Source organism: Alexandromys fortis, unplaced genomic scaffold (assembly GCF_014885135.2).
Source record: "Alexandromys fortis isolate MF-2015 unplaced genomic scaffold, M_Fortis_MF-2015_v1.1 scaffold_149, whole genome shotgun sequence".
Lineage (NCBI taxonomy): Eukaryota > Metazoa > Chordata > Mammalia > Rodentia > Cricetidae > Alexandromys > Alexandromys fortis.
Genome location: NW_026068025.1, coordinates 3,733,813 through 3,759,522, shown reverse-complemented (window position 1 = coordinate 3,759,522; position 25,710 = coordinate 3,733,813). Strand labels below are relative to the sequence as shown.

The window sequence follows — 25,710 nt, the reverse complement described above, 5'->3', positions numbered from 1 at the left end:
GTGTGTGTGTGTGTGTGTGTGTGTGTGTGTGTGTTGCTATCAGTCAAACCCAGAGCCGGTTTCTTGGTAATTACACTGTCACTGAATCCCACTTCCAGCGGCCAGAAATTATGCTAGGAAACTGTCAAAAGGCCAACGAGGAAACCCAGCGGATCCAGGAGCACCATCAGAACAGGTGTAGCACAGTACTGTAGCGGGTTCTGCCTAGCTGTGCTTACGTTGTGGGAAGTGTTGTGGGCAGTAGTAAAGGACACTGGCTGTGCGCACTGGACTGCTGCTAGCCTCTGACCTTGGCCGTTCCCCCTCCTGCATCTCTTTCTTTTCTACTTCACTCACTTCTTTCCTCCCTGCCAGTGTCCATGGAAGTGGTGGGCACGCTCAGGAGCCTTCCGGAAACCAGGCGAAGGTCCCTCCCATCCTCGGGGAGCATGACTGCCTCCTCCTGTAGCTTTGATAGCTGCTTCCTTGCTGCTGCAGCAGTGGTGGCAGTGATCTCTGGACCATCCTGGAGTATCAGGTCCTGAGGAACAGGGCTGTGTGGGGACGATTCTACCTGGCTGCTGGTGGGGGTTGGGGCGTGGTGTCCCATGATTCCTGCTGAGAAGCACTCAGGAAGAGCACCTGAGACTGTTCCCACTGTCCAGAGTGACAGACAGCTGAGCTCCACTCAGGCAGGGCCTTACTCAGCCAGCTGAGGGTCCTGGGGGATCCCTCCCCTTTCTGGAGCTGGGAGTGAGCTGGATTCCAACTGAGTTCCTCATCTAGTCTGAGTCATTTCTCAGGCCCAGAAGAAGAACAGCAAGAGGTCTGGGTCCAAATACTGGAGATTTGGCTTTGGCTTTGGCCTTGTCGAGATTTAAAATGATAAAGACCGTCGTTTCACTGTGGCACAAACTTTCTGTGTCCCCTCGGCTAGACTGACACCCACTTTGGTCAGCCATTAGTCTAGATGTGTCTGGAGCTGTCTTTAAATGTAAGGAGCATGTAAATCAGTAGACATGGCGTTTTAAAAAGAACATTGTCTTCTGCAGCATGGATGGGCCGCGTTTGGTCAGCTGAAGTCCTACAAGAAAAGACACAGGCCCCTGAGAAAGCAAGAGTCTGCCTCCACACATCCTGTAGCGGCAGAAACAAGACAGCGATGCCAGGTCTTGGGTAGGCCTCCAGCCTGTCCTCCTGCTCCACAGATTTCAGAGTTGCCAGCCCCCACAATCACATGACCCAAGTCCTTAAAATAAACCAAGTTCCCTCTCCCTCTCTCCCCCTTGTACACACGCACATACATCTATTGGTTGTTTCTCTGGAGAACTCGGTCTAATATAAGTAACTCCCAGGGGCTGGTGGCCAGGAGAGGTGGAGTTAAGACACTCCTGGGGGCTCTGGGCTCCTTCTGTCCTGACTACTTCCTCACTGAGGGAGACGACCCTCTTGACCTTATTTCCTCACTCTGAGAAAAGGGCTGTTCCAGTAATGTCTTCCTTGTGAAGGAGCCAGAGGGTCCTCCAAGTCATCCTTCAGCCTCTCCTTAAATCCTTTGGTGATGGAACAAACCTTTTATCTAAATGGACAGACTTTACCATGGGACAGATAATGGACTTGAACGGGCTTGCCAGAAGGTATAAACAGATGATTTTATTATTTCCCAAGAGGAAATGCAAAATGCCAAGAATTCAGGGAATTCAGGAGCTCAAGGACCTCTGGGACTTCTGCCCCTGCCTGTTTTTTCTTCAGAATCCCAGTTGTACAAGAGGCTCTGGGAAAGAGAGAGACTTAGGGGATCAGTTGGGGGTGTACTGTGAATGCTACACCTGTCTGTATCAGAAAACCGGGAGGGCAGCGAGACTCAGCTGCAAGAGAACCACGCACAGAAGGTCTGTGCAGTCCTAGCACTGAAAGAGGAGAATCACAGGAGCCAGATGGGGGTGGGGAAGAGTGAGTTCTTGAATTCTTTGTGTTTCTGCTCCCCTGCTTCCTGCCACTGGGCCCTTTCCAAAGAGTGACTGGGGAACTAGCCCAGAACTGGGTCTCATGTCTGTCTTGACCCTGGGGAATTAATCCAGTTCTCTGTTTTTCTTTTCCTTTTTTTTTCTTTCTTTTTTTTTTTTGCTTGTTTTTTGAGACAGGATTTTTCTGTGTGACAGCCCTCACAGTCCTGGAACTTGCTATGTAGACCAGGCTGGCCTCTGAGTCAGAGATCAGACTGTCTTCTATTTTTCTAAAGAGAAAGCATTCTTTTATAGTTATTTGTTATTACTGTAGTTTCTTAGGTTATAATTAAGTTACACTTGGCGATGGGGTATCTATATCTAAAGAAGGGATTTTTTTTCCTAAGACTTATTTATTTAATTTTCAATGTATGAATGTTTTGCCTGCTGTATGTCTGCGTATCCTGGTGCCCTTGGAGGTCAGAGGAGGGTGAAGGATCCCTTGACAGTGGAATTTAACGATGGTTGTGCACCAACATGTTGGTACTGGGAATCAAACCCAGGTCCTCTTGCAGGAGCAACAAGAGCTCTTAGCTGCTAGTCCATCTCTCCAGCCCCCAGAGTGTGTTGTTGTTTTAACCTTTAGTGTATGGGAGTGGGTGGGTGGGTGGGTGCGTGCATGCCACAGTGAGTATGTGGAGGTCGAGGGTAGCATGAACCAGTTCTCTCTTTCCACTATGAAACTATCAGACTCGCTGGTAAGGGCCTTTACCTGCTGAGCCATCTTACCAGCCCAGAGGATGTCATTTTTAAAGACTTAAAACATAACTGGCCAGGTATAGTAATGCACATCGTTCTAGCACTCAGGGAGCAGAAGCAGGTGGATCTCTGTGAGTTCGAGGCCACCATGATCTACAAAGCAAGTTCCAGGACAGCCAGAGCTAAACAAAAAAAACTTGTCTTGAAAAACCAACACACACACGCTATAGCCAGCAGACTTCACTGGGTGAAGCTATCAAACGCGGCCCATAGCATATTGCTGAGTGGAAGAGCCACAGGAGCACTTACCATCACTGAGGGCCAGTATGCCTGATGCTTGGCTGTAGAACCTGCAAGGCTCCACAGGCCCTAGCAGAGCCTGAATGTGATAAGCTATTCCTTAGAGGGCAGTGGCCATAAAAGGGGATCTGAGAACCCCACCTTTGCCCCTGTCCCTCAGCCATACTGAGGAGATTAGACGGAGCTATGGTGCCTCTATTAGCGGTTCCTTGCCTTGATTCCCACATAGTAGTCTGGCTGGCATGGGTCAGCTGGATGCTGATGGACTTCTAGGCACCAGGCTCCCTGGACTCGTGAGCATGCTAGACATGAAGCGAGACTACGAGACCGAAACCAAGGCTGGGTGATGCCATCTTGGAAGGAGGCTTCATCTTCAAATGGGGCCCTTCATGCACACATGGGGGGGTTCTCTTGGGAGCGGGACTATGGCAGTTATGTTTATTTATGGTATATATTACTTTTGCAATTGGCTTTGCTTTGGTGACCCCCAAATCTGAGTAGTGTGTTTGGCTCTCAGTCTGATGCCCACTCCCATCTAGATGCGCCCACTCTCCGTGACCCCCCCCCATTTGGTGTTGTTAGGGGAATGTTTGAGTGAATATGCACACATAGGCTACTTACTGAGCGCACCTTCTGTGAAACCCATCATTGGATGTTTTTATTATGCAGAATCCTAGAGTTACATGCACGTACCCCAGCGGTACCAAGTGGCTCAGTCCACGCGACCTCAGTTGCAGTCAAGAGTGAGATCACTCAGGAAGTAAAGGCGCTTACCACACCAGACTGGCAACCTTAGTTTGATCCCCAGTGGAAGCAGAGAAACAACTCCACAAAACTCTCCACATGTGTATCTGCACGCACACACAACACACATGCATACATACAGGTTAAGGAAAAAAGCAGGGGAGACACGGTGAGTCTGAATGTGGTGGTGCTCTAAGGAGGTGGGGCAGAATGACAGATCCCAGGCTAGCCTGGGCTACATAGAGAGACTCTCTTTAGAAAAGAAAGAGACCGAAAAACACCAGATAGATCCTAGGCAGCTGCTGGTGCAACAGTGTAGCATCCTGTTTCACAGTGAAGTTGCATAAGGAGGAATACAACTAAAATAGCAAGAGAAATAGACTACCCCACATGCAAGGCCAGAGAAGCCCGGCCCACCCACCAAGAATCTGCATCGCATGACTTGGGCTTCTAGCCTCCAAAACTAGAAGACTCTCCAGGGAAAGTTAAGAGGAACCAGCCAAGATTGTGAAGTCATCCTGACCTAGGCCTAGGTAACTTAGAATAAATTTTGTTCATTACAAAATGAAATTCTCAAGTGCGTTTGCTTCTGCCGTTTTTCTCTCTTTAAAACCTTATTTTTAGGGCTTGAGAGACGGCTGAGTGGTTAAGGACACGTACTGCTCTTCCTGAGGACCAGAGTTCGATTCCCGGCACCCATGTCAGGTGGCTTACCTTACATCAGACTGGCCTGTAAGCCCAACTCCAGGGGGACCTCACACCTCTGACCTCTGCAGGCACTTGCATTTGTGTGCACATACCTACCTCCAAATACACATAATTAAAATAATAAAAATATTTTTTCACTTTATTTTTATTTGTGTGTGTCCATGATGTGCATGCGTGGGTGCACATGTCACGGAATGTGTGTGCAAGTCATAGGATAACTTTGGAGTCTTTTGTCTCCTTTCTCCTTTACATGGGTTCCAGGAAATGAATTCAGATCCCCAGCTTTGCACAGCCAGCATCTTTACCCCCTGAGCCATCTTGCTGCCCCTTTTTTCCTTTTCATCCTTTCTGTTTTTAAGAGTCAAGTCTTGTGTAGTCCAAGCTGTGGTCAGACTCTGTAACCAAGGCTGGCCCTGGACTCTGGAGCTTGCCTCTGCCCCCAGGCCCCATTCCCACCGTGATACAGTGTTCTCCTATGTCACGGTGTCTGTGGTGCCGCCACACAGTGGGAGTTTGCTGTGTTCCTTTGTTATCTCTGGGACCTCTGTTTTGTTCCTGGCCCACCGTTATGGAATCAATTATGCAGTTTGTGCCTGCACTGAGATTTTCTCAAGTAATATTCAGCATGCCACAATGGAAAATCTAGGGTTTCCTTAAGCTTTTATTTATGTATTTATGTATTTCCTTTTTGGGTTTTTTGATACAAGGTTCCTCTGTGTAGCCCTGCTGTCTTGGAACTCACTTTATAGACGAGGCTGCCCTCGAACTCAGAGATATGCCTGCCTCTGCCACCGCTCTACACAGACACCACCCAGCCTGTGTCCTTAAACTTTTAACTTAACCAGTTTCTTGATCCTTATCATGAATCTAGTAAACTTATACAACCTGCGTCCAAGGGCAAAGAGATATTAACTCAGGTAATTAAACTTTCCTAAAGGTCTTTTTCTTCTGCAAGTGCTGGAAATCAAACCCAAGCATTGGACACTGGGCACATACATTCTCATAGATCTCACCCCAGGTCTCCTAAAATTTTTGAAGTGATTTTCTAGATGTAACATATCACATTTTTATTTTTTAGAACTATGTATTTTATTTTATGTGTGTGTTTGCCTGCATGTACATGTGTGTCCATGGAGGACAGAAGAGGGTATCTGATCCCCTGGAATGGAATATTGTGAGCCATCACATGGGTTCTGGAAATCGAACCTTGGTTCTCTCTGAGAACAGCCAGTGCCTTTAACCACTGAGTCGTCATTTCTCCAACTCCCGTATCCAATTTTCTTAAGCTTATCAATACCCATCCTCAAAAAGCAGGACTTCAATGGATTCCTAAGCCATTATTAAATATCAGTAAATTCAGCTTTTAGATGTGGTAACTATGAAGTTCTCTCAACACATTTTAAAGCTGTCATAAATTTAACTGAATTTCCTTTCAGTGCTCTGCTTAAAATCTAAAGACCAAAATCAACTGGTCATTTTTTATTACTTTTGTGTGTATTGGGCGTGTGAGTGTACACGTGCCAAGGCCCACATGTGTAGTCCTGGATTTCTTCCCCAGTCTCTTCTCTCCTGTAACACAGGTCGTCAGGCCTGGCAGCGGCACCTTCAAATGCTCACTGAGTTGTCTTGCCAGGCCCCTCTTTTCTGTTTTGTTGGGTTGTTTGTTTGTTTTGGATGGTTTCATGTGTGTATATAATGTAGGCAGGATAGAAACCCCAACAAGCAGGCCCTCATGTTACACGACATCTGTAAGTTCTACCACATACTAATAGTACCATGAGCTGGAACCAGGAGGACCCTGGTTCAATTTCCAGCACCCACAATGGCTCAAGCCATCTCTAACTCCAGTTCCAGGGGCACTTAAGTGCTATTTTCTGGCCTCCAAGGGCACTGCTTACATGTGGTACACAGACATACATACAAGCAAAGTATAACACATAAAATAATAAAATATGTTTTTATAGGGAGCTGGAGAGGTGGCTCGGGGATTAAGAGCACTGGCTACTCTTTGAGAGGTCCGAGTTAAATTCCTAGCACCCACATGGTAGCTCACAACCATCTATAATAGGATCTGATGTTCTCTTCTGGTATACGAGCATACAAGCAGAACATTCATACATAAACTATAAATAAATCATTTTCTAAAACACATTTTTATAAAAACATCAACACTAAACAAATATACCATTTGAATTTCTTTGAGATAGAATTTCACTGCATAAACCAGGCTAGACCTAGACTCAGAGATCTACCTGCCTCTGCCTCCCAAGCGCTGGGATTTAAGGTGTACATCACCACACTTGGCCTCCATGTCTTTGAGGGGTTTTTCCCTACTTGGTATTTTTTCCCAGCCCTGAGAGTAAAACTCAAGGATTCATATGTGCTGAGCAAGCATGCTATTATTGAACATCTCAAACCCATTCGGGTTTTTTTGTTTTTTGTTTTGGTTTAGGTTTTTTTTTTTTTTTTTTTTTTTTTTTGAGACCAGGTTTATCTCTAGCTTTGGAGCTTGCTATGTAGACCAGACTGGCCTCAAACTCACAGAAATCTACCTGCCTCTGCCTCCCGAGTGCTGGGATTAAAGGTGTGCGTCACCGTCCAGCTCCCACTCCGGTTTTTAATTATATGTAGGAGGACTTTGTATGCATGTGTGTATATGCACCACCTGCGTGCTTAGTACCTGAAAGGATCAGAAGACGGTTGGATCCCCTTAGACTGGAGTCATGGATGGTTGCAAACCGCAATCTTGCTGCTGGGATCTGAACCTGGCTCCTCTGCAGGAGTAACAAGGGCTCTCAACAGCTGGTACATCTCTTTGTTTTTCTTACTTTATTTTTGTCTGTGTATGTCGTTTGCCTGCTTGTATGACTGTGCACCACATGCATGCCTGGTGCCTGTGGAGGCCAGAAAAGGGCTTCAAATCCCATGGGACTGCACACAATTTTGAACTGTCCTGCAGGTGCTGGGTATCAGGCCCATGTCCTCCGGAAGAGCAGCCAATGCTCTTAGCCTCTGAGCCTTTCTCATACTGAGCTGCTGTGTGACCTGATCACTGACAGGAGCTCCAGGGCTGGGGGAGAAGAAGCAGCGCCAGCCTTCCTGGCTCTCACTGACCTCAGCTGGTGTCAGTAGTGACTCAGGAGCCCCCTTTCACCTGTTGAAGCCTTGAGAAAAGGCCACCATGATCTCAAGCCACTGTGCTAGGTGTCTAAGGCTGCTGGGACAAATCACCACCAACTGGGTGGTCTCAGACAACGGTATTTTGTTCTTTCCTCCCTTCGGCTTCAAGATGTTACCGCCTCCCTCTCACCTATTCTCATCTACTTCTCAGTCTATTCTGAGGACCCCTGGCTTGGGTTTGGGGAACCCTGGAGAAACAATGGCGGTGTCTTCTCAGAGTCCTTAAATTAATCTCGTCTATGAAGACCTACCAGTGAGGTCACCTTCGCAGTTTCTGGGTGCAAGAGCATGAGGGTGTCTTGGGAAGCAGGGAGGGCACTGTTTAGCCCTCTGCATCCATGGATCTGTGTGTGTTTCTCACGCTGGATATTTGCGTACATCGCCGGCCTCCCTGCCTTCCCTGTGACACTTGGCGGCCACCCTTCCTCCCAAGACACCCTTCTCTTCCTAGGAAGTTCCGCTCAGGATCTTCAGCTCAAACCGCCCTGGCTTCTCTCCCTGGGGGCTTCTGGAGCTGTTTCCTAACAGCTCCTAACATTTCCTCCCCTCCCCCGGGATTCCCCTGGAAGGAGAGTTCAGGCACCAGCTGCAGTCAGGTGTCTCCCTGGCGGGTCCCCTCCCTTGAGAAAAGCTGCCTGGGTGCCCCTGGGCCTGGAGGAGAGTCTGCCTAGCTGCTTCCTGTTTGTCCTCTGGACAGTAATTAATTTCTTTCTGCGGGGTGGGGGGAGGGAGTGGGGGGGGGCTGTGCTTGGTCACAAGCTCGTTAGGCAGCTTTGCACTACTCAGGAGACTCTGGCAATGCCTCGTATGGCATCTGGGCTCCTGTCTGCCACTCCAGTTAGTATTCAGAGTGGCGGCCTCCCTCCTCTCCCCACTGAGTTGATGCAGAAACTGTTGGAGTCATGCCTGGAGGAGAAGGAGACGCCAGCTTATTCCCTACAGGGCAGGCCTTTGAAAGAAGAGGGGGAGTTGGGGTTTAAAATAGAAAGTGCCTAGCTGTCCCCTCTGTGGCTTCTGCAGAATTCCCTTCACACACCTCAGTTGACAGCCCCTCTCCAATACAGAGGACCAACTGTGAGAACCCTGCAAATACAGCTCCCTGCAAACACAAACAGCTCATGGAGCTGGTCCTAGAAGGAAGGGATACAAGCTTCCTGAAGAAAGGTCAGAAGCCACTTTCTCCCTCAGCCTGAGGATTTCACCAACTACAGGTCAGAGATTGGCCTTAGAGTGATGTTTTGGGGGTGCTCTCCCCTCTACACGCCCCTCCCATGCCTGTGTCTGCATCCTTTCAGAAAGAGCCGCTCAAAGCCCACATGCAGGAAGAGTGATGGGAGGGGGGTGTGAAGACTGTTCACACGTGGTCAACACGGTGCAGAAAATGCCCTGCAGGCACGTTGTGACGTCCCTGGACCGGCCTATTTTGCACCCATTGAGGTGGAGATCTGAGTTGTCCCTTTTCCAAACCAGAGTCACTGCAGCCCAACTCCTAGCCAGCCAGAGCTGAACTCAGCTCCCATCCTAGGAGAAGGTCATTCTGAAGTTCCTAGGTGGCCCCAGATATCACCTTCAGGACTGAGCACGTGGGGTGGGGAAAGGAAATAGGATAACTACCATGAAACCTGAGCCTCGTTTCTGAAATTGAGCTGCAGGGTCCCAAGGAAATGAACTCCTTGGGAAAGGACAAAAGAGATCAAGGGGGGAGGCACGAAGTGAGATGCTAAGGAAGATAGCGAGCAGAGGAGAACCACAGAGAGCTGGGGTGCTAGCTGACTCCCCATCCTTCCCAGCAACGGCGAATGTGGCAGTGATGCTGCCACCGAAAGTGAGCTCAGAGGTGTGCAAGGCCCTGAGACCACAAACTACTGAAAATTATCCAGAAAAGATAAACATAGAGGCATTGAGAGCCAACATCAGTTTCCATTAGAAGGCAGAAGCGGAAAAAAAACTGTAAATAGATCCCAAGCTTTCTCTTGACAGTGATTTAGAAGAGAAATATTCACCATTGAACACAGGAAAAAAAATTAACGTCCAATCAAGTACACACCTTCATCCCAGCTGCTTTAGAAGCTGAGACCGGAGGATCACTTAAGCCCAGGAGTTTAGGACCAGTGAAAACAATAACACAGTAAGGGCTTAACTCTTAAGGAAAAAGAAATTTTAACAACCAAGTATAATAACTAGGCTGAGAAAGCCCGGCATATATGTGTTTTCTTCTCCCTGCCTACGATAGTGTGTATATTTGCTGGTCTGGGTCTTGCTTTCTTTTTTCAAATGGAGGCAGAACATACATGATATAAAGTTTATCAGTTTAACTTCTTTAGTGTTTTGGTGTGGTGCTAGGGATGACCCTAGGACCTTAGCATGCTGTGCAAGCATCTTCTGCTGAGCCACAGCCCAGCCCCTCTCAAGTTATAAGTGTAAAGTTCATTCCGACCATACAGCTCGTCTCCAGAGCTCACCTTGCAAAGCTGAAACTCAGCATCTGTTGATCAGTAGTCCCACAACCCCCCGCCCGTTCCCAGGCAACCACTGCTGTGGTGTCTCTGTTAACTACTGTAGAGGCCTCACATAGGAGACCACAGAGGATTTGCCCCTTCCATCGCTAGCTTATGGCATTCACATTAATGTTCCCTTTCCTCTCTTGTGAGTGTGCAGTGTCTCTGAGAGCCTGTCTTCAACTCTCCTGGCTGTGTATCCAGACATGGAATTGCTGGATATCATGATAATCCTGCATTTAATCCTTTAGAAACAGCCATCCCACTTTCTGCAGCAGCCACCCCAGTTCACATTCCTACCAGGAACACACAAATGTCCCAGCTTCTCTCCTTCCCAGTGCTCATGACTTCTGGGGACCTTATGGAGGGCAGGGCCTCTTAGATCTACAGAGAAGACAGGTCGGTTTCTATTGAGCAGAAAACTGAGTGACTAGGGTTTGGGAGGCAGGGGTGAGCACTGAGAAGCTGTGGGACAGTAGGGGTAGATGGAGAGTCGGGACATTTTCTAGAAATTTGAGATCATCATGAATGGGATGCTTACTGAGAGAACGTCATGACAATACCAGCTATCCTTGGCCTCCTGGGAGACACAGCTAGGGTTTAGTGTGTCAGCGTCGGGCCTATACAATCCTGGTGTTGGAAAAGTAGCTGAGAAACAAAACTACAGCAGCCTCAGGGGTCTGCATTACTGAATACCCGTGGGTAGCCAAATACCTGACATTTTGACGTTTCTGTCGAGCCTCATTGTCTTCAGGTGTGACTTCGACATAACGGAAGTTTCATGGTCTGTGTCAGGAAAGAGCCTGCTGCCTACTGTGAGGGGAATGGGTGCTGGGTGACTGTGGGCAAGAAGCAATGGGGAGTGTGCAAGCCCAGTGCTGAGCTCCGGGTGCCAGTGAGTGCACAATTGAGTATCCAGCGCCAGTTTTAGTCAGCATGCTACGTTCACATTTAAAGTAACACCAATATAATAATGGAAGCCAGAGAGGCGGCTCGGTTAAAATGCCTGTCCTGTAGGCATTAAAGACTAGGAGTTCAGATCCCCAGAAACCCACTGTCTTAGTCAGGTCCCCATTGCCATGACAAAACACTGTGGCACAGGCAACTTATAAAATGGAGCATTTGATTTGGGATTCAGTTCTGGAGGGTTAGAGCCCATGACCATCATGGTAGGAACATGGCTGGCGCAGGCAGGCACGGCTCTGGAGCAGTAGCTGAGAGTTTATATCTGAATCCACAAGTACCAGGCAGAGAGAGCTAACTAGGTTTGTGTGGCCTGGGCTTTTGAAACCTCAAAGCCTGCCCCCCAGTGGCACATCTCCTCTGACAAGGCCACACCCCTGATCCTTCCCAAACAGTTCCACCAATGGGACCAAGTATTTAAACCCATGAGCCGATGGGAGCCATTCTCACCCAAACCACCACAGCCACAAACCTATGGGGTAGGTGTGTCAGCCAACCTGCAATTCCTGCCTCAGATGGCAGAGACAGATCCCAAGACTAGCCATCTCAGCAAGCTCTGAGTTTGATTGAGAGAGCCTGCCTCAGTGCACAGGTGGGAGGGGAAAGGCACTTGCTGACACCAGCCTTATGCGGTGCTCATGCACCCACACCCACCACCCCCCCCACACACACGCAAAAGCATGCACATAGGTCTGCGTGTCGTACACACATGCGAAGTGGGGGGAAATAACTGTGACAATGACAGCAATAGCAGCCACCTAGATCTGAAGCCCCCAGTTACAGTAACAGGCTGCAGAAGGAATGTGCTGGCCCAGATGAGTGTTGACATTAAAGAGCTTTCACTATTTCTCTCACAGATGGGAATGGATTCTCTCTCTCTTGCGCGCGCGCACACAGGTTGTTACAAAGTGGGTCAGTGCTCTGTCTGCTCGGGCTCATGCTGTCTGCAGTGTCGCAACAGAGTGGGAGACCTTTGCCAAGTGTGACCACCCTGCATTGAACTCTCCCCAGTCTCTAGAAACATGGGCTAAATATAAATTTCTTGATAAGTTACACAAACTCGGGCATTCTGTTATAGCAACAGAAAATACAGGGAGGCAAGTTCCTGGGTCCTTGTCCCCATGTTGCGAGCTCTCTCAGGTGGAAAGGCTAGGGTCCCGTCCCTTGGATTGAAAATGTTTTTACTTGCCAGGCGGTGGTGGCGCACGCCTTTAATCCCAGCACTCGGGAGGCAGAGGCAGGTGGATCGCTGTGAGTTCGAGGCCAGCCTGGTCTACAAGAGCTAGTTCCAGGACAGGAACCAAAAACTACGGAGAAACCCTGTCTCAAAAAATCCAAAAAAGAAAAAAAAAGAAAGAAAGAAAGAAAGAAAGAAAGCAAATGTTTTTACTCGCAGACACCAGCTGTGGGCATGGCCCCCTCTCCACTGTACCACCACATAATCTGTGCCCACGTGGGCCAGGCATTTCACTGGAGGGTGGGGCATAGTGGTAATAGGCAAAGCTAGCCGTATATCCAGAGGGGTTTTTCCAGGATGCAGTCAAAGCCTTCCCTGGGTTCAGCTCCCAGCACCCACGTGGAGGTTCACAACTGATTGTACTCCCAGTTCCCTCCTCTGGCCTCGCTAGTACCAGGCACCCATGCAGTACACATACATTCAGGCAAACACTCGTTCACATAAGATAAAAATAAGTAACTATTTGGTGGGTTGTTTAGTTTTCTAAAGGCGGGGTTTCTCTCTGTATCTCTGACTGTCATTCAGTAGACTAGGCTGCCGTGAATTCAGAGATCTGCCTCCCAGAGGACTGGGATAAAAGGTGTGTGCCACCGTGCCTGGTTAAGTAAATCCTTTTTTTTTTTTTTTTTTTTTTTGAGGGGCTCTAAAGGACTTGCTTATTAATTTAAAATGATTAGTAGCAATAAAAAAGAGGGCAGTGTTTCTGAAAGGATCTATAATTACAGTTAGACAACAAAAGGAGAAGGAAGTCCAGAATAGGAAATACATAGAGACAGAAAGCAGGTAGGTGATTGCCCTGTGCCTGAGAAGGGAGAATTGGGAACAGGGTAGTGGTTACAGCGTTTCCTGGTAATGAAGATGTTCTGAAATCTATTGCACGAATGAACATGCTAAAAGCCGCTGAATGTTTTTCTTTTTTTGTTGCTGAGACTTGAACCCAGGGCCTCACACATGCTGAGCATACAATCGGCCACTAGCCGTGCCTCAGCCCCAGACTCTGTCCTATAGATGAGTAAATCGTATGTGGATCACATCTCATCTAAGCTGCTTCTTTATATTTTTTTAAAAAATTGATAACAAATATACATATGAGAGAAATAGATTTTTACAAGAATTTTCCGAAGGAAAATAAAGGCATAAGAAGAGGGCTGTTTCCTGTTGCAAGTGTCTGGTGCCTTGCTCCCTAGCAGCAGCTGGTGTCCAGGGCTGCAGCTGCTGCGCACCGGCTGTCACAGCAGGTTGTTAGGCCTGGGATCTGTGCAGAAGGCGTGGGGTAACAGGTTACGTCACTGGAAGAGGCCCTTGAAGAGCCTCGGATTTCTCAAGGATCTCAAACTCCTCCCAAGGGCTTTAAAGGCTCTGACTTCCAGTATAAATCTAAACTTGCCCTTTGGAAGTCCATAGCCTTGGCCTTAGGCTTATTATTGCTTGTCCCATTGCAGAATGTTCCCCAAACCTTATCCAAGCTCATGTCATGTGGGGCCCCACCTCCTTAAGATGTCACCTCTAGACACAGCCTTTCAAGTCAGGGAGCAGTTCGTGGCTTGGGGCTAGCCCAGCTACACCCTTCTAGCAGAGCTCCCCCAGCAGTGACTCAGTGCCTGCTGTTGGATAACACTCACCCAGACTTTCTGGTGAGCAGCCATCTGTGCACACAGTTCCTAGAGATGCTGGTTAGAGCCACCGCTACCATGAGGAAGACGAATCCCCGGGTGCCTCGCTGTGCAAGGCAAGCCAGCCCCTCCAGAGCTAGCACCTGCAGAGGCCACCTCTGGATTTGATTCTTCCAATACCTTCTCACAGTACTGGTGTCCTTGTGCCTACAGTCGGGAGCTGCTTTCCCCAGGGCTGTGGCCCAAGCTGCAGTCACCTGAGACATGCTGAGGGGCTAGTTAGTGTCTCTCCCTCATGTCCAGTTTATGGACCGTGACACAAAAGTCCCCAGTGCACCATGCTAGAGGGAGAGACCTAGAGAAGAGACCCAGATACTAGGGTATGTCCTGAAGTGGCACCAACGTCCTTGCACACAATTGCAGCTGGAAATCAAGCAAGCAATAAAGAACAAAAAAGAAAGTTTGTCTCTGGCCCCAGGCTGATGTTTCCGGCTGTAACCTTTAGACCTTTGGAAGCTCCACCCCAGCTGGAATTCTTTGGGAAGGTGTTACCCTGTTACTCAGTTACCCAAACCCCCACCAAAGAGCTAGCCGCTGTCAGCCACAGGGCTCCTGAGTTGAGGGGTAGAGGAAACAGCCCAGAGTAGGCCCTTGAGAGGTGCAGTCTGCACCAAGGCAGGCCTGCTCACAGTCTTTGGGTTAACCAGTGGTATGTCTTAATCTTTCCAAGAATATGATGGCCTGAAATGTGGGGGGGGGGGCTGCAGAGATGGGACCCAGTGTGACTACACGGAGGGCGGGAAGCCCACCAATCTCCCACTTTCGAACTCTTTGGCAATAGTTTGTTTATTCGTTTGCCTGAGACCAAGAGCTTCTCTGCCTCCCTCAGCACCCTCTGCCAACCCCAGGACCTCAGCACACAGTTTGCTGACTTTTGTTCTTTTTTTTTTTCTGACTTTTGTTCTTGACCTGCCCATTTCATAGGAAGAAAAAAAATACATCCCAAGTGGGGGGGGGCGCGTCTCTTGCTAAGTAAGCTAAGGGGTCTACAGGGGCCTGAGAATATTAGGTGTGAATCACCCCAGGGACAGATGTACACTGGCGAGGGGTAGACACTAGCATTACGTCATCAAAGGGGGCAGGACAGAGGAAGAGAGAACCCTTCGCTGGGCACGGCCTTTATTCCCAATAGTTGGGAAGCTGAGGCAAGAGGGTTGCAAGTTTGAGGCCAACCTGGGCTGCCCTAAAAGAGAGGAAGGGCAAAAAAAAAAAAAAAAAAAAAAAAAAAAAAAAAAAAAAAAAAAAAAAAGACTCCCATACCCCTGTTCTCCTTCCCTTAGCTGTGAGCCTAGCCTCTAGTCCTGGGGATCACTACCATGCTCCCCCCTTTCCTCTGCTTCCTATCCCCAAGAAGGGAGCCTTGACCCATAAGCAGAGGTGATCGCTAGGCTAAGGCCCTTGGAATGTCAGGGTGGAGGTGTGTCTTCCTCATTCCCGGGTAATAGTCCTAGAATTCTGCACAGCCCAGCACACCCTCTGACACAGGGCCAACAGGGAATTGGTAGTCAAGGTCCCCGTCCTGCCCTGACGGCTGTATTTTCTGAAGACTTGCAGGGCTTTCAGCACGTTCTCAGATGGCTCTGTGGGTCAGAGGAGCTGCAGGTGTGGCAGGAAAGGGGTAAAGAGCAAACGGGGTGAGGAGGGGTTTGGGGGAATCACAGGTGCACCAGTCCCTGCTGGAAGCGTAACCCATGTTGCTTAGCTCTGTTTCCTTCACCGATTTCTGATGCCAGGATCACTGTCTCCATTATACAGAGGGGGCACGGGCCTGGAGCTGTTAGGTAGATTACCTGAGGGGCTGCATCGCGCCTGAGGGGTTAAACAGGTAGAGGACAGGGGCCAAGGCAAGTGTTACAGTTGCCAGCCAGCTCGTCAGAAGGCCCTGTGCTCAGCCACACGGCACCTTGTGTCACTGGGTGCCAAGCAGACTGACGGTGAATATGGCACATAGCTCTCTGCTTGCCCCCAAGCCTGGTGCCTGCCCAGTGGAAGGCAGCGCTCTCCAAACTGGCCCTTAACCCTGGGAGATAGAGAATACTCTAGGAAATGCCCTACAGGAGAAGGGGCTTGGTGTCCTGGCCCCTCCGGATCCATGGCGAATTCTTTGCTCTCAGGTGCAACCACCAAAACCCACAGCCCCCTTTCTGTCCTGTATCCATCATCACTGGCCTGGCTCACCCTTAGCAGTGAATGAGCGGTGAGCAGGCCTTGCAAAACAGAGTGGGGACTGAGCCTGGGCCCACCCCCTCCCCAAATGGCAACGATGTAGGAAGCCAGCCTCTATTTCTTCATCTGCAGATCCAGATTTATTGATTGGCTGCTCCTTCCTTAAGGTGTTTCTAAGATTATAAACCTGAGAAAGATATCTGAAGAAGTTTAGACTACCCCACCAAATGACAAGAAGGCCCCTCTCCCAGAGCTCGGCCAGTTATCCCACCTCCTACTCAAAGCCTAAGCCAACTGGACCATGTCTGCTCCATTATCCCTGAGCTGTGAGCTCAAACTTGGGAGAGGGTTGGACTGGCCTGTTCCTGGCATTGTATAAGAATCTTAGAAAGTCCAGCATCCCAGAACAGTAGAAACAGGGCTCCTGGATCCTACCGCTCTCGGCCACGCTCCAGCCATCCTTGAGCTCCGGGGGAAGTTGTGTAGATGGAGCGCAGGAGTAGTTTCTTCCTCACCCTTCCTGAAGTTAATGGCTAAGACACTGCAGTAGAAGGTTCCCGAGAGGGAAATGTTCAAGGTAAGTTGGATGTTCCTGACCTCTGGGTGTTCTATTCTCTTTCAGGACCTGGGCATGGAGTCAACCTCGCTGGATGATGTGCTGTATCGCTACGCCAGCTTCCGGAACCTGGTGGACCCCATCACACACGACCTCATCATCAGCCTGGCCCGCTACATCCACTGCCCCAAGCCGGTAGGCAGCTGTGGTCTGAAGCAGCCAGGTCCTACGGTGTGAGCTGGACCACTTTCTAGATGGCACAAACCTGACCATGGTTGCCCAGGTAGTTGGATCTCTGCTCAGGGGAAACTTCTGAGGTTGACCCCCATCTGTGGCTTCCTTTAGGACCTTCTCTCTGGCTGCTGGACCTGCCTAGTTCCCAGATCTAGAGAGGAGGGGGGCTGGCTGTAGGGGATGCAAACTGGCAGAGTCGATCAAGACAGGCAGAGAAGCTATGAGTCCAGTACGAGACAGCAAGAAAAGCCAGTCGTGAGGGTTGGCCTGGGAGAGGAGCTAGTTGGTGCCAAGAGCCACAGGGTACCAAGTAGCTGAAGCCGGAACCCTGGTGACCAGGAAAGTACTAGAAACTGGCCTCTGAGGAAGCCCTGCGGTTGACATACCCGTCTTTTCTAGGATAGGAAGTTAGTTGCCCAAAGATGAGAGAGAGGCATGATGGGTAATAGAGCTCTTGAAATAATAGTTGAGAAATTATTGTCATGTCCATTGAGAGCTGAGGGAGACAGCGGCAGATAAAATGTGGTCCCCACGGGCCCGGTTAGAAAATAGCAGGGTTGCTCTCTGGCCAGGGTTTCTGAAGCAGCAGAATGGGCCAGCCCTGCTGGGGGTTCAAGGGCCAGTCTTGGATGCTCTGGGACTCCCCCAGGTGTGGGTAGGACAGAGAAGGAAAGGACATCCGATCTGGTAAGAAGGCAGCCCCACCCGAGCTGCCTGCACTGACGCAGGGTCTTTGTGTCAAACACTCTCCTAGATGCTCATGTTGTGGCCTAGATGTGTAGACAGAGGTGTCACAAGACCACCAACTGTTATGGGAGTCTGTTCATATCATGGTGGACCAGAAAAAGGCTAGCACCGGGGACTAGGCCATCATCTTCAAAGACCTCTAGAGACCTTCTACCAAGTAGGGCCCATCTCCTAAAAGTTCCACAACTAAAATGTTCCCACCAGCTGGGATTCAAAACAGGAGCCTGTGCGGCAGGTGGACATTGCAGGTTCAAACCACACCTGCAGTGATTTAGCCCCTCCCACTAGACGCCTCTCCTAAAGGTCTGTTTCCCAGCCGCACCAGGCTGAGGACCTTTTGTGGGTCTGTAAGATCCTAATGAGCCCACATTCTCTTGGTGGCTCCAGTGCTGTCTGTTTCACCCACTAGAACAGAGACTTAAGCCTGTAGTACTAGCTCTGGAGTGTAGACCAGAGGCGGATCTCTGTGAGTTCACAATCTGCCCAGTCTACATAGCAAGTTCCAGGTCAGGCAGAGCCGCAGAGAGAGACCCTGTCCTTAAAAAAAAAAAAAAATACTCAAAGGATTATCTGTCCATCCTCTTCACAGTTTTGTCTTATAACGGGCAGGAAGCAGCATGCTCCATTGTGAATCTGTGCATGTGCATGTGTGTGTTCGAGCATGCAAGCATGCATGAAGGAGTGAGATGTGAGCTTGTGTCCAGATGCATGCCTGCACCTGTGTGCATGGGCTCATAGAGACCGAGGGACCCTCAGGTGCTTGCTCTTCTCAGACACCTCTACCTTTTGTGGAAAACAAGGTCTCTCACTGGCCTAGAATTTCGCCAAACGTGTTAGACTAGCTGCTTCCACTTCCCCTGTCACCTCTGCCGGAATGACGATCAGGTGCCTTGACCATTGTCCTCTTACCGCCGTGCGTGTGCCATGGCATTCACATGCACCCACACGCTCGTCCTCATACATACACACAGTCATAAAAAAACTTAATTTAAAACAAGTAGGTAAAACAAAAGCCCAGAGCAAACATTTGTTGTTAAACAGTCTCTGCAGGGCAGACATCCAAGGCTCTAAGTGCCTGCCGGGCTTGACTGGCGCTTGTTGATGCACACCGTGGGGCCTCGGTTTGTTACCTTTTGGGTGTTGCCCCAGGATTGGTGAGTGTCCCATATCACAGAGCTAGCCAGGATACCTGTCCTAGAATTCACATACCATCCCTCTGGCCCTTCTGTTCTCTTGATCCCCTAGATGGTTCTGATAAATCTTGGAAAGAGACTGTGTGGAGCTGGCTCCCGGGAGCCAAGGGCAGGGTGGTCTGGGAGGCTCTGCACATGCTGGATGAGATGACTTGGCCCTTTGTTCCTCCTGACCCTCGATTGCTCCCGTTAACTGAGCCCAGCTAGAAACCAGGGACAGGAGAACCTGGTGATAACACTTTTCAGGACAGTCCCTGTAAGCAGAGAAGGACAGAAAACAGACTGGGGTGAGGGTGGCCAAGGAAAACGAGCAGGCAGTCACCTAAACAGCGTCCAGTGTATACTAAGGGAAGCAGGACGGATCTGATTAATGAGTGAGTACATTTATGAATGAGGGAAGCCTTTGAGTGGCAGACAGGGTTGTTGGGGTCCTAGGTTCTGCTATAGAGGCGCCTGGGGAATAAAGGTGGCAGATGGCACCTGTCCGTTGAGAGACCAGGGAAGGCTGGAGGTCGGCCTTGAGCCCCTGAGCCTCTTTCCAGCAGATCCTGGGGAAGTCCCTCAAACATCCTCCCCCAGTGTTTCAGGACAGTATCACTGGGCAGTTCTGGAGAGACTGCAGTGCTGGAGTCCTGCCAACTGTGCCGGGCTGCCTCCTCTTCCTTTGCCGTGGGCGGGAGGAAGAGCTGCTGGGAGTATTCCACGGTCCTTCTGCATGGCTAATCGCAACCAGCAGACACCCACGCAGTCCAGCGTCTTGTGGACCCAGAGGCAGCTCAGCATTATGGAGGCTTTGGGACTACTGAGCGAGTCTGTCCATCCCCCCCTGCTCCATTACAGTTTCTCTTCACGGGGCTCATTTCCACCCTCCCACATGGTTAAGGAATATGACTACCCACAGGCCCTGTTCACTTGTCCAGGTTCCAGTCCCTACAAGACGGCTCATTTTCCCTGTTCCCTGCTGTGCTGGGTTCTCTTTTAGCCACCACCACCACCACCACCACACACACATGCACACATGCACAAACGCACACACATACGCACACACTGTCTTCTGGGCCAGCCCCACTCGATCCTATTCTCTGGAAGGCCTTTAAGGAGCCTGAAAGGGAAGGAGCTGGGCAGAGGATGAAAGCACCTTGAATGAATATGCAAAGGGCGGGTTCCTAAGGAAGGGAGTGCAGTGGGTAGCTTGGTAGGAGCTAGGGGGCAACATCTGGACTGTGTGTTTAACTGTGCGCCTCTGTTCCTTAAGTGGGAGCGGTGGGACTGTGCCCCAGTGGAGGAAGGCGATGCATAACGATTTCTAGATGCTAGGTAAACGTTAAGGGCAGGAAGCATGGCCGATGCTTGTGTGGGCCTGCCCTCTGAGGCCAGAGTGGATCCCAAGCACCACAGAAACAAAACAACAAAAGACCCATGGTGTATCTAGTTCAGGCAAGCAGAGGGGAACTAATCCCTGTGCTTTTTACAATTACTCTCAACTCTAATTGGCGAGCTCAGCTATTGTCCCTGTTTAGCCAATGAGAAGGCTGAGGTTGACTCCAACTCCCTCTGGTAGCAGCAGCCTCGCCCTGTGCTCGGCTGCCCCCTTGTGGTCGACACCGTGCACTACCAGCTCTCTTTATGCCTTTGTTCTCTTAAGATTCTACTGCCTGAGCGCCTCAAGTTTGGACAACTGAGGGAGAGGGCGCGGCCCCCTTGTATTCCGAAACCCAGGAAATTGATTGGAGGAGGAGCCAAAGCAGAGGAGCTCTGCTGTGGGCTTTGGGTGGGTTTCTTCTGGAAACTAGCAACAGTTCTGTTCCAGAGCATCCTAAAATGAAGCTGGGCGTGACCCCAATCCCATCCATTGGCCCTTCCGGTCCTTAAGGCCCCTGAGCCCTTGCTTCTCCACGGGCTGCACAAGGGAATCGCTCTCCCTGCAGGACTAGGATCTAGGAAGAAGGAATGCGTAGGCAGGGAGCAGTCGGGAACAAGCAAGGGAACGGGAATGAAGACAGACATAACACTGCGGTTTTCCCAGAGTGTGTATGTCGTCAGAGCAGAAGGGGGCTGTCCAAGCAAGTGCGAGGAGGAGGGTCAGAGGAGAGCCTTAAGGGAGAAAGTATGAATAAGCTGTAATAATGTGTGTATGAAAATGTCATAATGAAACCTATTATTTTGTACACTAACTAAAAATAAAGCTAATCCACCGCCGGGGGACCTGCCCACTCACCACTAGCACCCGTTTTCTAAGGTACCCCGGGAATCCAAGATGGGAAATGAACTCTCAATGTGGCATCTCTGTGTCATGTCCTAGCCTCATACCCAGTTCTTTTGCCACCAAAGACAGGTGTCATCATTACCAGTCGGCGCTAGTACTCCTCACCCCAGGAGGCAGAGGCAGTCAGATCAGATCTCTGTGAGTTCTAGGCCAGCCTGGTTTACATAGTGATTTCCAGACTAGCCAGGGCTACACAGTAAGACCCTGCCTCGAAAACAACAAAACATACACACGTACACAAAACACAAAACAAGTTTACATGTGAGCCCAGGCAGAAATGACCTTTGTTCTTTAGCACCGAAGCTCAGGTTACAATGCTGGTCTTTTCCGTGGAGGATGAGCACTAGGACCCTGTAAATACCAAATGCACGTGTCCCCTCATAAAGCAGCATAGGACATGTGTCCACCCTCCTTCTCAATGAGCATGCCCAGATAAATGCTATAGGAGTAACGGTTGTGCTACAATGTTTAGGGAGTAATGACAGAAAAATAAGTCTATTCCAGGACAGACAGTTCTTTTCTGGGTAGGGTCTTTCCTGCTGTCCTGGAATTCACTACATAGACCAGGCTTGCCTCAAATTCACAGAGATCCTCCTGCCTCTGCCGGGATTAAAGGTGTGCGCCACCATGCCCAGCTTCTGGATATTCTTGATCTGTGGTTGGTTGAATGCCTGCATGTGCCCACAGCTGCAGACTGTGTTCAGTGAGCAAGCTTGGCTTCCGTACAAAGCCAAGTACTGACTCGGTTACTCCTCCAAACCCATGTGAAGCCAGTGTTGTTGCCCCTGCTTCACAGATGAGAGCTGAAGGGACAGAGAAGTCACGTTAACTCGCTTAAGGCCACAGACAAAACCAGAACATGGATCGGCACAATCTGGTCCCAAGTCTGTGTTCTAAAGGATTGCATAGGCTGCTGCTTCATTAGCAGAGTGGCGATGGTAATCATAACTGAAAAGCTGGTGCTGCTTGGTACGTTGAAGCTCACCACCTCCCTTTGGTGGTTTGCATTGGAGTCCCAGTACCCTCTGGGTCTTGGCCCTTGGCACTGGATCTCTCGGCAGGAGTACACTCTTGCCCATTCCTGGGTTGGGACTCATACCTCTCCACCCAGCTTAGATCTGGTACAGGGCCTGTGTTGAATTGATTGTCCTTGAGATGGAGTTGGTGTCTATTAAATCTTTCCACTGCAGTTAACCCAGTAACTTAAATGACAGAAATGAATGCCCTCTCTGCTGAAGAGGTCAGAAGGCCAAGACGCGGCCCCTCCTGGCCTTTTGTGAAGGATTTTTCCCTGCACGCTCACATGGATCTTTTCTCTGGACATGTGTGTGCCCTGGTCACTTCTAAATACGCCAGATATGTGGGAGTAAAGCCCATTCATACTGCCCCATTTTTACTTCAGTTACCTTTAAATGTCTTGTCTTTGAATGCAGTCACTTTCCGGGGAATTGAGTGTTAGGAAATCAATATAGAACCAGGCAGTGGGGATTGAACATGCCTTTAATCCCAGCACTCGGGAGGCAGAGCCAGGCAGATCTTAGTTCGAGACCAGCATGGTCTACAGGGTGAGTTCCAGGTTAGCCAAGGCTACACAGAGAAACCCTGTCTCAAAAAACAAGAAGAAAGAAAAGAAAGAAGATAAAAGGGAACAATATATAATTGTTGAAGGGACACAGTTCAGTCCGTGGTACTCAGGGTCACAAACTCAAATGTTGATGAAAGAGGGCTGGAGAGATGGCTCAGCAATTAAGAGCACTGACTGCTCTTGAAGAGTACCCTGGTTCGAGTCCCAGCACCCACATAGTAGCTAACAATCATCTATAATTCCAGTTCCAGGGACTCTGGTGACCCTTTCTGGCTTCTGTGGGTACTGCATGCATCTGGTCCACAGTCATACATACAAACAAAACAACCATACACAAAATAAAAATAGTTTTTAAGCCGGGCGGTGGTTGAACACGCCTTTAATCCCTGCACCTAGGAGGCAGAGGCAGGCGGATCTCTGAATTCGACGTCAGGCTGATCTACAGAGTGAGTTCCAGGACAGGCTCCAAAGCTACACAGAGAAATCCTGTCCAAAAAAAAAAAAATTCTAAGTGCTAGTAAAGCAGACAGTGTAGATGGGCAGATTCCACTGGAAGAGATTTGGCCCTCTGAGATTTCTCTTTTCCCACTTTGGGGAAAGACATAAGTAAAAATAAGTTATTTTATTATGTGAAGTACAAGAACCTTTGTTCATGACCATAGCCCTGCTTCTTAGTAGCATAGGTAAGATGTGTTGTGTGAGTGGACAGAATGGCTTTGGATATTACAAGTTGGCAGGGGCCTACAATGTCTAGCTCAACAGGTGTGTGCCAGCCAGTCATGGTCAGACCACCTGCAATCCAGACTTTTTATGCAAATGTCACATTTTCATTTTCCAGCCAGGGGGTGGTGGCGCACACCTTTAATCCTAGCACTCAGGAGGCAGAGGCAGGAGGATCTCTGTGAGTTCAAAGCCAGTGTTGTCTGCAAGAACTAGTTCCAGGACAGGCTCCAAAGCTACTTCCAGAGAAACCCTGTCTCGAAAAGCAAAACAGTAACATTTTCCAATGATAGCAACTAATTCATAAGGCATAGACTCAGAGATTAACTCAATAGAGTAGTTGCTTAGCATGTTTGAGGCCCTGGGTTTGATTCCCAGAAAAAAAAAAAAACACACACACACACACACACACACACAGTTTGTACCTGCTGCTCCTGCCATAGGTGCTCATTGGGGCCAGCAGAGCAGGTCTTCCCAGAGGGCCAGGGACTCTAGAGTGGGGATTAGGGCCCTCCCAAACCCTCCAGGGACACCTCCCAGACCTGTGCCTGTGATTGCCTCTGCAGGAAGGTGATGCACTGGGTGCCATGGAGAAGCTGTGCCGGCAGCTGACCTACCACCTTAGCCCTCATTCACAGTGGAGGAGGCAACGAGGGCTGGTGAAGAGGAAGCCACAGGCCTGGTGAGTGGCAGTCCCTATAGTCTGCCCTGCCCCAGCCCTGCTGACTGATACCCTTCCTGGGGCACTGTGTTGAGGGCCCAAGTCAGGGCGGGGATGTCAGTAAACTCATCTTGAAGAAGGGTAAGATCATGCTAGATTTAAGGACCTGAAAAGTAACTTGGTCATTCCAGGTACTTGAGAGATGCTGAAAAGGAGGTCCCTGGGGTAGGAGCTGGGGAGCACAGCCTGCAGATGGATAGGTGGGGATGGGACATGAGGAATTTCTAGTTCTAGTATTCTGGGATGGAAACTAGGCATGGTGGTGTACCTCTGCAATCCTATATTTTGAAGGCTGAGGCAAGAATATTGCTTCAAGTTGTGGCCATCAAAACCCACTTCCAGAAAATTCTCTGGCTTGTCTTTCCAGGGAATCTAAAGTCTAGCCTTGTCTCATCCATGCAGCAGTGAAGACCCTCCAGGGTTTTATAGTCCTAAAGACCAAGAAGATAGAGGGCTCAAGACACAATACCCAGAACAGGTCTCGTGGTAGGCAGCGAGTGAGCCCAGGCTGAGGCAGGCTTCCTGGAGGAGGAAGCAGTTTTTTACAGGTAGCACAGGTGAGTGAGTAGCTTGCCTGCTCAGACTGGCAAGGCCCTGGTTCTATGCCCAGATCATCCAGGTGGCTCCCAGTGGGCTCGAAAGGAGAAGACAGTTCCCTTCTCTCTTACTTTCTTTTTATTTATTTATTTATTTAATTTCCTGTGGCTTTGATAAAACACCCTGACAACAGCAGCTTCAAGTGGAAAGGGTTTATTTGGCTTACAGTTCCAGGTTGCAGTCCATCATTGTGGGAGAATCAAGATTGCAGGAAATTAAAGCCACTAGTCATATCCATAGTCAAAAGCAGAGAGAAAAGAAATGCACGCATGCTTAACTCTCTCTCTCAGCTCTTTTTCCACTCAGAGAGCCCTGGACCCAAACCCAGGAAATAGTGCTACCTGTTAGACTGAGTCCTCCTGTATCAATTAACATGACCATCCAGACAATTCCCCCACAGACATTCCCAGAGGTCATCCTGGTCTAGACAGTTATGGAAGCTCTTCCCAATTGTTTCTAGACATGGACAATTAAAACTAAACATCATGGGGCTGGAGAGATGACTCAGTGCGTTAGAGCACTGGCTGCTCTTGCAGATGCGTCAGCTTCACGTTCCTGCCACCCACAGACCCACAACCATCTATAACTCCAGGGGACCCAAACCATCCTGGCCTCCTCAGGCAACACACATGCACATAGTACACAAAAGCCCATACACATTAAATAATATTTTTAAGAATTAAATGCATGTGTGTATGTCTGTGTGGTGATATATATGCATGTGAGTGCAGGCGCCCTCAGAGTCTAGAGGCATCAGATTCCCCTGGAACTGGAGTTACAGGCAGTTGTGGCTGCCTCACAGGGTACTGGGAACCAAACTCAGATCCTCTGCAAGAGCAGTAAGTATTCTTAACTGCTACGCCTCTCCAATTCTCCTTACCCCTGCACCTTTTTTGATTGGGTTGGAGGGGGGGGGGGGCTGTTGGTATTTTGTTGTT

The 25,710-nt window shown here is 49.4% G+C and overlaps 1 protein-coding gene across 1 annotated transcript in view; it reads left to right on the top strand.

Annotated features, from left to right (window-relative positions):
- Positions 1-25,710, top strand: part of Lrrc75a (leucine rich repeat containing 75A) — a 41,934-nt gene that overhangs the window by 12,225 nt on the left and 3,999 nt on the right. The window contains exons 2-3 of the mRNA XM_050163615.1: positions 16,776-16,904; positions 24,021-24,136. Of these exons, the coding sequence (XP_050019572.1) occupies positions 16,776-16,904; positions 24,021-24,136 (245 nt within the window). The remainder of the gene's footprint in view (positions 1-16,775; positions 16,905-24,020; positions 24,137-25,710) is intronic.